Raw genomic sequence first — 12063 nt, forward strand, 5'->3', positions numbered from 1 at the left:
TCTCCATGTTCTGAGCTTTGCTGACGACTCTGATCTGTACGTAGGCGTGAATGAGAGGGTGAATGCTTGGAGGTCTCTATAGGTGGCCCCGTGACTGACAGGTCAGACCCCGCCCCTGCTCAGAGGAGCCCCCCTGTGGAAAAATAAAACCTCAACTTGCATGATCCGTTAAAAAAAAAAAACCTCTTTATTACATCCAGTCTATGCAGTACAGTAGGATTAGTGGGTTCGGCCATCCAAACGCAAACATTGTCACAAACGATATTTTTAAAAAGATCTGTTACATACCAAAACATGTACAAGTCAAAGAGCCAGTCTAACTGTGGGCCGGATCGGATTTGTCGGACCTTGTGACGTCACAAATAGCAGCTGCTGCGGCAGCTGATCTTCCCTCGCCCCCTCGGAAGTGCTCGTTCTTGAGCCGCTGCATTTCTGTCACTGCCCAGCAGAGGGCGCCGACTCCCCGGCAAGGGAAAGGGAAACGCCGGTGTACGACTTGACAGTAGGTGAACCCACCCGCCGGCGCGATCATTCAAAGTGCCTAAGTAAGTAAGCGATACACAAGCAGGAATCCTGTCAGTTGGCAGATTCATCTGGGTCGTGTCGGGCAGAGGCTCGTGCCAGAAGTCCGGTCGGACCCGTCAGGTCCGGTCCTGAGGCTTGGGCGGTACGTCCGGCAGAGGCACGGGGTTTCCGTTGGGCTCCGGTTTGTCCGTTCGGCCCTTCTTGTCGGGCCTGGGGCTCCTCGGCGGCTCGGGTCTCCTGTGGCGCCTCCGTCGGTGCGGGCGGCTGTGCCCGGACTTCTGCCGCGTCGGATCCAGCAGGGGGTCCAGATGCAGCTTCCCGCTCTGGGCATCAGACGACTCATCAATGAAGGCCAGGTTCTCCCCGAAGTAGTCCAGGGGCTGAGAGAAATGGGGATCCGGGGGCACCTGCTCCGACTGCGTGGCCTGCGAGTCCGTCTCTGACTCAGACTCCGATTCGTCCGAGGTGTAGGATGAGGTGTAGGACTCGGACCCTGTCTCGGTCTCGGGCTGCCCCTGCTCCCCCTGCGGGGCTCCGGGGGCCGATGTGCTGTGGCCATGGGAGCGAGTGCCGTGGCGGCGCCTCCGCCTGCGTCTCCTGAAGGGGTCGTCGATTTTTCCCGGGATACGGAAATCCACGGACATATTTTGGATGTTCTGGGTCCAGTCGGTGGCGTGGGCCCGCAGGCCCTCCATCTGAACGGGGGAAGGAGACCACAGGAAATGAGGTTTCCTTTCCAACTACTTGAATGTTGACCACGGAATGGAAGAAGTACCTCAGCTCTGGTCTTCTTAGACAAAACCCGGAGCCAGTTGCCGATCATCGACAGGATGGAGGCGAAGTAGGCCAGACCCAGCAGGATCCAGAACCAGACCAAGGGCTTGTACCAATGGTCGCTCCCGGCGTGTCCCGAATCGCCTTGGAGAGGAGGGAAATAAAGAAATAAGCAGCGGTTTGCGGTCGAGGTGTACGCGTGCCCGCGCTGTTCCTGGAGAAGTGAATCAAAATTTCACGCCACACTTCAGAAGAGCTCATCGATAATTTATCCGTCAAAAGAGACGATCATGAATAATTGAACCTGGAGATGAAAACTGTCCGTGGAACACATGCATCTGGACCGACTGATCTGTATTAATGGATGACAAGTTAAGGTCATTCTTCTCGGCGTGGTGAAGGGCGCCACCCCTTCTACCAACTTCCAGGGGGGCGCAAGCTGGGTGGACTTCATTTATCCCCCTCTATGAGGATTTCAGATGAACAAATTTGCGGAACCGACCTCTCTCGATGCATTTTGTTTGCAGCTAAAAAGTATCGGGCCGCTTTAGCGTCTCACGTAGCTCTCGGCCTCCAAGCTTTTTGAACTCCTCAGAGCAAGAGCTTATTCCCTGTGCTGGTATAAAGAGGACCGACGTGTAAAGCTACCCCATACATCGGAAGACTTTGAAAAGATTAGGTAAAGACTCGTGGAAAACCATCGTCTTACGCCTTCTCACATCTAAGGACACGTTCGTTGTCAGAGCCTAGGCTCGGGCTGAGATTTTACAAAGACTGTCCATCATACAGGGCCACTATTTACAAGACTGTAAGTAGGTTCTTTCAGCAAGTTTTTCCCACGCAATGTTTTTAACAGGTATCTGCAGAGCCTCTGCTACTTAAGTCCATCGCTTCTCCTTCTTCACACGGTCGAGTTAATATCATACAAGTTGACATCTGTTCCGCTCACAGCTCCACCGTCCGCTCCTCCTTCTGGACGCTCAAAGCTGATCAGGACATCCTTCACCATTCCTGTTCATCCAGACCGCTGACAAATAGTGTCTCTGACGCTCTGTTGATTGTTTGCCTACCAAGTTTCCTGTTTCCATTTTTTGTCGGAACTCATCTATTGGTTGTCGATTGTGTTACGGCAAGACTTGCCGTGAAAGGCTTTCGATGATATCAAACTCATTTGATTTTGTCACAAGCTCAAGAGTCAGAAAAGACTATCTAAACCAGCTGAGATGACCATTTTATACTTAAAGACACGATGACGGGTGCACTGCCCCTCCAGTAAGACTCCTAAAATAACCTTCTGACTCAGTTTTTAGTCTTTGACTGTGAAAAATCATTGGATGTAAGGCCTAATTATATCACGGCAGGGTGAATTTTCAGTCAGGTATATGACTGGAAGTTGAAGGCCTCTGTTGCCGGACGATGTCGCGATCGCATGGTGGAAAATTTCAGGAATCGTCAGCAGTGACATCCGCCATTTTTGTACCGACCGCATCCCCTTGATGAGGCGCTGTATTGGCTGCCAACAAAGAAACAACAGATGTGTTGGGAACATTCGCTGTCGAACGGGGATGGCGCTCGCCCCCCCGACTCTCCGACATGACTTTACAAGGTCACCGCTCTGGGATTAGCCGTAGCCACGACGATTGTGACAGGCTTGCAAAAGGCACAAACAAGCGAACGGTGTTCGTTTCACTGTGGTTGGAATTCTAAGGGCGCGAGCCAAACGCCTCTGCGGTGCTGCAGTGGAAACATGTTGTCGGGGATCATTTGCAGATCAGCTGATGTTCACCTGCGACATAGTCGCCGAAGCCCACGGTGGTGAGGGTGATGACCACGAAGTAGGCCGACTCCAGGAAGGACCACTTCTCCACCTCTTTAAACACCAGGATTGGCACGGCGACAAACAGCAGGCAGCCCAGCAGGATGGACAGGACGGCCGAGATCACGCGCACGATAGTCGGGCTGACGCGCCATTTCTGTCGGCAGGAAGACAACTCACTGTGGCAAACGTGCGGACACAAACCCGGGAGAAGGCGGGAGCTCGGTTTCGGCTTCTGACCAGGAAGAGAGTCTCTATTTTGGCTACGGCCTTCCTCAGGCCGGTGCCCAGGTGATCCCCGACCCCAGCCAGCAGGATGCCGAACATCGGGATCCCAACCAGGGCGTAGAAGATGCAGAACAGCTGACCTCCTTCCGTCTTGGGGGAGATGTTCCCAAAGCCTGGACACACAGAAGCAATTTAAAAAATATTCCTAGGGAATCTGAGCCGCCCTTCAGCGGGGCACCCACCGATGGTTGTGATGATGGTCCCCGAGAAGAAGAAGGCACTGGCCAGGTCCCACTGGCTGGAGTAAGTAGCGTTTGTGCTGGGCTCCACGCCGGCGCCGATGGCCTCTGCGACCTCCTGGGACGGGAAGGCGGGGAAGAAAAGGAACGATGAAAAAGAGCCAGAACCTCTAAGAACAACATCTCATTGAAGGAAAACGACAAGAGGGTAGAGCGGGAGGCGTCCTTTGGGCTCCAGCGCTGAGGGAGCCCTTCGACAAAACATCCTTTGAGGTTGACGTTTGATTGGACAGCTTTTACGAGTTCATCGATAAGTCCATTAATGTCCGCAGTGCCATTTAATTATTGATTCATTTGCTCATTTGGAGTCATCTCCAGAGATTTTACGTCAGCGCTGATATCAGATAAGCTTTGTAAAGCACACCTGTCCTCCCGACGTGGCCGGCGGCGGCGGTGACAAAAGACCGGGCCGTGGCGTCGCCGTGCCGTCGCGGTCCGTCTCGGGCGAATCTCCCTCTGCCGGCACAAATCACCCGCTTCCCTCATCTAATTGCGTGTCCGCCCGGGGCTCGCTGGGCATTTATTAATTTGGATTTAAACCTGAAAATGATGGCGCTGTCGGCAGACACGGCTCTCGGCAGACGTCATTAGTCTTAATGACCGGGACGTCTCTGGTTACAGAGTCCGTTAGGCCGACAACGCCGCCTCCCCCCCCCCGACATCCAGCTCTTCTCGGCTCGGGATATTTATCAATACAATATTGATTTCCTCTTCTCCCTGAGGCTCCTCGTTCATATCATCAGTTCCGCAAAACATCAGCTACCCCTAAACGGCTGTGCTTTTATTTTGAAAATCTCACAAGCGAACCACCAGTTGCATTTCCCAGTTTGTCCTGTTTGCTTATCAAAAGTTAAATAAAATACATGTGTCAGGCTCAAACCCTCTGCTGGGTCAACCCACAAAAATGTAATCTTGGAACAAACCCCATTGAGCGTTCCAGTATCTATAATATCATTCCAGTATCTATTATATCACTTGATAGCCTTCACTTTGACACTTTCTATTTTATTGTATTTCTTATTCTCCCTCCTTCCTACTATTATTGGTAGGTTTTTACTTGAAAGTCTGACACAACAATTTCCTTTGGTACAAATAAAGTTGTTCTTATCTTATCTAATCTTAAACCAGCTGTAACTTGGTTTAATGAATGAATGAATTAATTTCGAATTTAATCAGATGTAAAGAAATCACAATGAGAGAGGCCGCAACCGGGTGTTATTTCTCTGCCGGGTTGATGAATAACCTAGAAACAATCTGGCGACAACGAGGACGTTCCACCCCGCGGTTTCTCTGCAGTTCTTACATCCGAGCTCAGGGGGGTCCGACTTCGGACTCGGCCTTCAAGCTACATGCCTTCACCTTGGCCCCAAAGCTACATGTTGGCTTAGGTTGCGTGACTCCGTCCGATGTGGTTCTGCGTTAGTTCCTGATATAGTGGGTGTCGCTGGGACAACGGGACAAGCGGACCACAACAGACGCCTCCCCACAGCAGGAATCATGGCTGCCGAGGCGGCGGGAGCACAGGTGTAAATGCCCGCGTTAGCGGCGGCCGCGTTCCATTAGCTTCACTGTAAGCCTTCTCGGACAGCGAGACAGTAGCTAGATGGATGCAGCCGTCGCTCTGGGGGTTTTCCTCACTCCGACACATGGGAATGTCTGCTGAGGAAAGGGCGTCCAGTGGCCACGGCCGCTTCGCCGCGGCTCCAAGGGGCGCATACCCACGTAATTGAGAGCCTCATGGGTTGCCCCCGTTTGGCCGGCGCCAGGAGCTGGCACGGTGCACTCGGCCCATCGGACTGACCGCGACAGGCCAGACATCATGGAATCATGGAAACATCCACGTCCGCTGAGTGAAGTCCCAATCGTTGATACGTTTTTCCTGTTTATAAAAGGTTTACTCAAATGGTACCGGGTGAAAATGAGCTTCAGCCTTTGACGGGTAAAATTTACCCGCGGCCATTTTTGAAGCATATGTAACATATTCCATGGACAGTACTGGAGACTTTAACTTTTCCTGAAACATGTGCCAGGTAACCACCCCATAAAAATTGTATATACAGATTTACAGAAAGCTGGATTTAAAAAAAAAACCCAAAAAACAAAAAAACAGCTGTTTATAGCTAAAATTGCCAGAAGGTAGTCATTTTAACGGAATTCGTTTCACACTTGCAGAATGAAGTGTTGCTATGGCAACACTTTTTTTTTTCTCCTGCTACCGCTGCTTGGGAGAGAGACAACCCTATAAATCATAAGCTACAGAGTGAAAGAAAAGAGGTGAGCGCTACGTTTGTGAACGGAGAGCGTTGTTGTTTGGAAGCGCCGTCTCCAGTGATTCACATTCTGAGCCACCAGAAGAAGATCCAGAGCCTTCTAGAAAAAGCAAGGCTGCGCCGCCCTCCGCTTTACCCCCAGCCCTTCAGTCATTGCAATAATGTGGTCATCGATATGGGAACCAGCGGCTTGCTAACCTTCCAGGCTAATCTGCGGCACAAAACAAATGTGCTCATAAAAGTTTGCAAACTGTCCTGTCATTCCTTTCAAAGCTGTTGCTAAGCTATCAATAAAACACAAAACACACATATAAATACTACATCATAAATAAAGGCTTTTGCACTGCTTGGAATGTGACTGTCACGGGAAGATTGGTACATAAACAAACCCTGCACCTTGAAAACCAGTGTGTTCTATTAGCGGGTACATTTTACCCCGATGGTGGTTTCAGGTATCCGGCGAAACCCGGTGGTTTTAGTGTTATGAGCTAAATCTGGCTTAGTCCCGAACCTAGATGTGAATTAAGGCTCGTTTCTCCAAATAAGACGGGAAAACGTTAATTTTTTTGCCAAATCAATTGACAGATTGATCATGTCACTAAGAGAAATGGAAACTAATGAAATAAACTGAGACTGGCGGCATCAGCAACTGTGACCGCGCATGTATTGATCGCCCGCATGCCTCAGCTGCGAACTGATCAGCTGAAATGATAGACAATGGCGATTTGTTACTTACATGGTAAAATATGAGAACCCTGCGATAATGTCGTTTATGGTGTTTTGTTTTGATCAAATTAGCTTGACAGGGGGTTGATTTATCACCTCCGCCAAAAGGTCTGTATTTCTGCTTGCAGCTTTATGAAAAAGTGCTTCAGTTTTTATGAGATTTAGCGTGTGTGCGTGTATCAACGGCGACAGGCGCGGCAGAAAACCCCTAGCAACCTGTGTTGACCCTGGTTTGTTGAAACCCGAGCCACGGTGTCTGCAAGCTGCTCAGAACAACATCTGATGAATGGCTTTGTAACAGCTGCCCGACTCACTCACGGGTTATATGGAAGCGGCGTGAGGTCCGGTGGGTTTGCTGATATCTTTATTTTCCCGCACTTAACTTCAGATGCGGTCCGATTTATTTAAGCATTCAAGATTTTAACAATTAGCAAGCGGTTGTAATTTGTCCTTGATGCTAGAAGCCTTGACAGGGCCGGTTATGACCGCCATGCCTCTCCTAACCTTCCAGTCAGTCGCCGCATCCACAGATGACTTTACAAGCTAAATCTGTCATTTACAGCTCCCATAGCAGGGCGGGTTTGGGCCTCCCGTAGGAATCGCAGGATGGATCAAGGAGGCTCGTCACGCTCGTATATCAGCTTTCGTGCCCGAGCCGCCCTGACAGCGCCGATCCGGACACACACCTGTTCCGCGTGCACGAGACGCACGCCTGATGTGTGTGACCGCCTCGACGCAACCCCGCTAATGTGCGGGTCACCTTGCGGAGCGTGTGCAGATTGGCAACAGGCACTTAGCCATTGCTGGAGAAACTGAAATATCCAACACAAGGGCTGGTGTTTCCTCTCAACCAAAAAATTTCAACACCCTGGCCATGGCAGCTACAACCGCAAGGCTTTGCATCACTTCAGCCAGCGGGGGGTGTCAATATTCTCCTTGTTTGCTTCTCGCAACACATACACACACACACGCACACACTTTGACTTGTTTTAAGGACATTACATCAAAGTTGGATCACCCTTAAGTATGTTTTTCCACTTACATTTTGAGATTGACTGTCATAATTTCTGTATGATTTTGTTGTCAGTACATTCAACTATGTAAAAACAAAGTATTTAATAAGAATATTTCATTCATTCAGATAGGATGTGTTATTTAATGTTTCTGTTTATTTTTTTGAGCCATGTATATACACATACATACATACACACACACACACGCACGCACATATACATACCTTGACTTTCAAGTTTAGTTCTTCTGTGACCGGCACCCATTTTGCTAGTATATCAAATTGAATTTACCCATGAGAATGACTAGAAATGCTATTAATCCGTTCCAGCCCCTGGTTTTGTTAAGTGTTTTTAAATAAGCAAAATGCACTTTATGAATAACAAATGATATGTAAAAATAAAATGTAATGTACAAACAGGTTCTATTAAGTGTATTGACTTAAGACGGCAGCAGCAGCGAAGGAGGTTGGTTTTTCTATCAGTCAACTTACTGGCCACACACTTAATGCTACAACGAGTTGCTGAATGTAACATGCACACTCTGCTACACTTCATGTCTAAACTTCATTTATGGACGGAGTGAAGGCGCTCCTCTTTAAAACCGTCAAACATTGCCTGACTGACTTTGAACGACTCTCCCAACGCCGTTGACATGCCTGCTGTCCCCTTCGCCCAACCCCTTCGATGTTTCCTACCTTCTCACAGATGATGCCCCCCGTCACCATATTTCACCTACAACAACTTCTCCACCTGTTCATGGATGAGTCCACAACACACACCTCACTCCTGTTTTTCCATGATTTTCTCAGGGCTACCTAACTGCAGGCGGGGCATCCCACTGTCTTTAAACGACACTTCACGGACAGCAGTGGGTATGTGGGTGTCAAACACTCATCCCGCTCACTCACGTAGCTCAGATCTGTGCTTTTTCACAAAGAAAAAAAATAATTAAGAATTAAACGAATTAAATAGATAAAAATAATATAAATAAATACATTTAAAAAAATTAGATTTAAAAAAATTGACTGAGCAACTGCTCGTATCTTGGAAAAGTCATAAGTTGATGCATTCGTAAGTCAAGGTTTCACTGTGTACGTATACACACACATTGCACTTAAACTGTGGCGCATAAACACGTCATTCTGTTGAGCTGTCAACATCAAAGGGGCCTCCTGAACACAAGGGGGCGCTAAATGTGTATTAGCTTTAAGTAACGATTAGTTTCCGATATGCAGAGTAATACCAGGGAGACACTTCATCTCTAATCGGTGTCTCAAAAGGTGAGGAGCAAGACACTTCAAAAAAAGTTAAATGAGATAAAGAGGTGAATGAGACAATATTTAATCATATCTTTGTTAAATGCATCCGCTGCCATAATCCAACCCTGAAAAAATCTGGTGACAACCACTAAGACCAAAGGAACTACCGTCCTATCTCCAGTCTACCCTTCATTTCCAAAACCCTGGACAAAATGGTTGCCTCCCAACTCCATTGTCACATATCCCACAATAGTTCCGGTCCCACAATAGTTCCGCCCACTCCATAGTCCTGGAGCTGCACTCATGGAAATCACCTTTGACCTCCATATGTTGGCTGATTCTCGACCCGATTGCAGCCTTTGGTGCTTTCTGCCACACCGCTAGCTTCCATCGGCATCGCCCGCACTCCGTCAGACTGCGTCATGTCTCACCTTTCTGGCCGCACTCAGTTCATTTAACTGACACCAATATCTTCTACAAAGTTGAATTCCACTATTAAGTGGATGACAGCCAGGTCTACCTCGCCACTAAATCCTTGCATCCGGGTCTGGGAGTCCTCCTTGACAGTACGCTATCCTTTCCATCCCGCATCTGTAACATTACCCGGTCCTCCTACTTCCACCTAGCAAACACGAATGGTCTCCATCCATCCCTCACCCCCCACACAGACGGCATCCTCGTCCAAAGCCTTGTCACTCCCCGTCTGAACTGCTGCAACACCCCCACCTTGGCCACCCTCACAAATCCCTCCATAAACTTCGACTGGTTCAGAATTCAGTTGCCCGTGTGATTGCTGGAAGCCCCGACTCCCAGTTCAGTTCCCTTCTCTATTCAAACCCCTCCTCTTAGGGCCATTAGGCACCTGAAATAAAGTGTAGTATTATCATTTATCATGTTGAGCGACTTCGACGGCGACTACGGGACTCCCAGTGAATACAGACCATTACAACCCCACTCGTAGGTCTTAAAAAGATATTCAAACGTTTTTGCTATTTCAGCATTTTTTGTGCAAACACCTTGCAGTCAATGCTTCCAAAACCCCGAAGCCAATGTGGTTAGTCATCAGTCGTGTTAAGGGGTTTTTTTTTTTTTCCCCCTTCGGGAGACACTGATGTGCTGATGTTAGTAAAACGGGTGTATTCCAGTCGCCGCCGCACAAAGCTGCTCTTGAACAAGTAGCCTCCAAAGCCGGTGCATTCAGAGCCCGAGCGACCAAGGAGAATGACCACGGAAGGATGTGCCGTGACTCACGCTGCAATTTTCATCCAATAAAACGGTAATGGTGTGAAGCCAGCCAGCACGGAATAACCCTTGTTGCCGGACACACTGGAAGGATTGCCGCTGCGTCTAATGGCTTTGGAAGGGGACGCTTTCAACCTTGCGTAGGTCTATAAACGTCGTCCATTCTATTATCTTTTATGTTACAGGCTGAAAACGGACCTTCTAGGCAGTTCAGCACAGATCCCACCCAGCCGTCCGGTACCTCTATTAGGGCTTGCAGATTGGCCTGCCCCACGCAGGAGAAGTTCAGCAGGAATTCCCGGCACACCCACTGCAGCTGCGTGTGCTTGCCTTCCTCCCTTGGCGCCTCCAGGGTGTGGAAGACTACGGCGCCCAGCACCAGGTAGAGCAGCACCCCCGTCAGGATGCCCAGCAGGGTGGAGCAGCGCATGGCTGCACCTCCGCCCAGGTCAAATGCGGGCGGCTCCTTGCCTCTGTTGACGGCACCGTGGCCTGGATCCCAGCTGCTACAGCTGGAACATCAAGTGACCACACAGGGTTGGTTTTTTTTTTTACACTCCTAAATGCCTGCACGCATGCATCAATTAACTGCACATGATGCGTTTAATGGACTCAGGCGTCGCCGCACTGCTGACACAAATGTAATATATTCAATAAAAGACCTGTTATCTGAACCTCCAGATGGAGCAGGAGCGGTGAAAACCCGCCGCAGCTCACCTGTTTTCACGCCTGGGTTTCCCACACCGCCGCCTCTTCCACTCTTTCTTCTTCTCACCAGGCTTGAGGATGGAGTCCCGGGACCCGTAGCCAGAGGGGAGCCCGTCCGCCTCGCACTCCGAGGCAGGGGACACTGTGAGGAGGCGGGGGGATAGAAATCAGTTCAGGATTCACAGCGGTCCACGCTTGAATGAGAGACATAAAACACCCCCAGCCCTTGGTGGCAGCAGCGAGATGAGGGTCTGAGGCGTGGCGGAGTCATCGTCAGCCTCCTCTGAGACGCTCACGCCGGGTTTAAGGATGGTGTTTCTCCGAGATATCGGCAGCAGACCTTTGACAGATGGGCTGAGAAGCCAGCTGCCGGTCTCCCACTCAGACCCAGAGGTCGTTTTCGTTCTCAGACTGAGACCATAGACGTCCTCACATCGCCAACGCCGAGGAGTTGAAAGATTGGAAGCGTCAGGCACTACCCTTATTATTTGGACAGGCACGCCTACTACTTGCAACTCCCCAACCCCCTCTGCATCGCGAGACGGGGTCCCAGAAAGAAACTCCCGACTTCTCCTGTCAGCAGATCTGCTGGTCTGGGTCCAAATTTCAGAGCGATAAACGTACACCGTTCTTCCCGGAGAGGATTTTACAGCTCCCGGGAATAAACACCCGACCGCCCGCTTTCATAAATAAAACACACACTGCAGCTGAAAGTTAGCACAAGTTGTCAAACTCCTGCTGCCCCTGGGTGCTCTGCGCGTGCCATGCAGAGGTGATACTCAAAACACACACCAGTGGGACACTTCGGCAGCTTTAAAGAAATGTTAAAAATGCTACACCTACCTCAGAACGATGAGACGCTAACGGACAAACTATAATATGAATAGTCTATCCTCTACTGCTGCTGCAGCCGCCGCCACCACCGCTGCTGCTGCTGCTGCAACCCAGCCATCGCTCTAGAAAACCTACTTTATTACCTCTGAGGCTGCTCCTCCAACTGGAGCGCCGCAGTCCCACTATTCCGTGCTCAGCTCCAAACCCAGGACCATAAGAGCCCCGGAATAGCAGTTACCTCATGCATTGTGACATGGGTTATGCGGCCACACACCCAGCATGTGTGGGTGTGTGTGAATGCATGGGTGAGGAAGAAGGCTGTTGCTGAATGTACAAGGGAGAGAAAAAGGATACTCAATCAAACTGACT

General features: G+C 49.7%; 1 protein-coding gene across 1 annotated transcript; it reads right to left on the reverse strand.

Moving 5' to 3' along the window:
- Positions 1–218: 218 nt before the first annotated feature.
- kcnk4b (potassium channel, subfamily K, member 4b) lies at positions 219–11763 on the reverse strand. The gene is made up of 8 exons (XM_086160672.1): positions 11704–11763; positions 10870–11002; positions 10394–10664; positions 3586–3700; positions 3356–3516; positions 3086–3272; positions 1301–1443; positions 219–1220 (listed from the first exon to the last, which is right to left on the reverse strand). The coding sequence occupies exons 3-8, from the start codon at positions 10580–10582 to the stop codon at positions 642–644; spliced, it is 1374 nt and encodes a 457-aa protein (XP_086016798.1). The 5' UTR covers positions 10583–10664; positions 10870–11002; positions 11704–11763; the 3' UTR covers positions 219–641.
- Positions 11764–12063: the final 300 nt, after the last annotated feature.

This window comes from Fistularia commersonii, chromosome 15, assembly GCF_037954325.1.
Source record: "Fistularia commersonii isolate RoL2024-O1a breed Wild chromosome 15, RoL_Fcom_v1.0, whole genome shotgun sequence".
Taxonomy (NCBI): domain Eukaryota; kingdom Metazoa; phylum Chordata; class Actinopteri; order Syngnathiformes; family Fistulariidae; genus Fistularia; species Fistularia commersonii.

What these genes read in the sequence shown, in the direction of transcription:
- kcnk4b (XM_086160672.1), bottom strand. Translation starts at nt 10,582, where the DNA reads ATGCGCTGCTCCACCCTGCTGGGCATCCTGACGGGGGTGCTGCTCTAC. An exon ending in AAATAGAGACTCTCTTCCTG is followed by an intron (nt 3,273 to 3,355) that starts GTCAGAAGCCGA and finishes TCCTGCCGACAG; the next exon opens with AAATGGCGCGTCAGCCCGAC. An exon ending in CTTCGGCGACTATGTCGCAG is followed by an intron (nt 1,444 to 3,085) that starts GTGAACATCAGC and finishes CTCCTCTCCAAG; the next exon opens with GCGATTCGGGACACGCCGGG.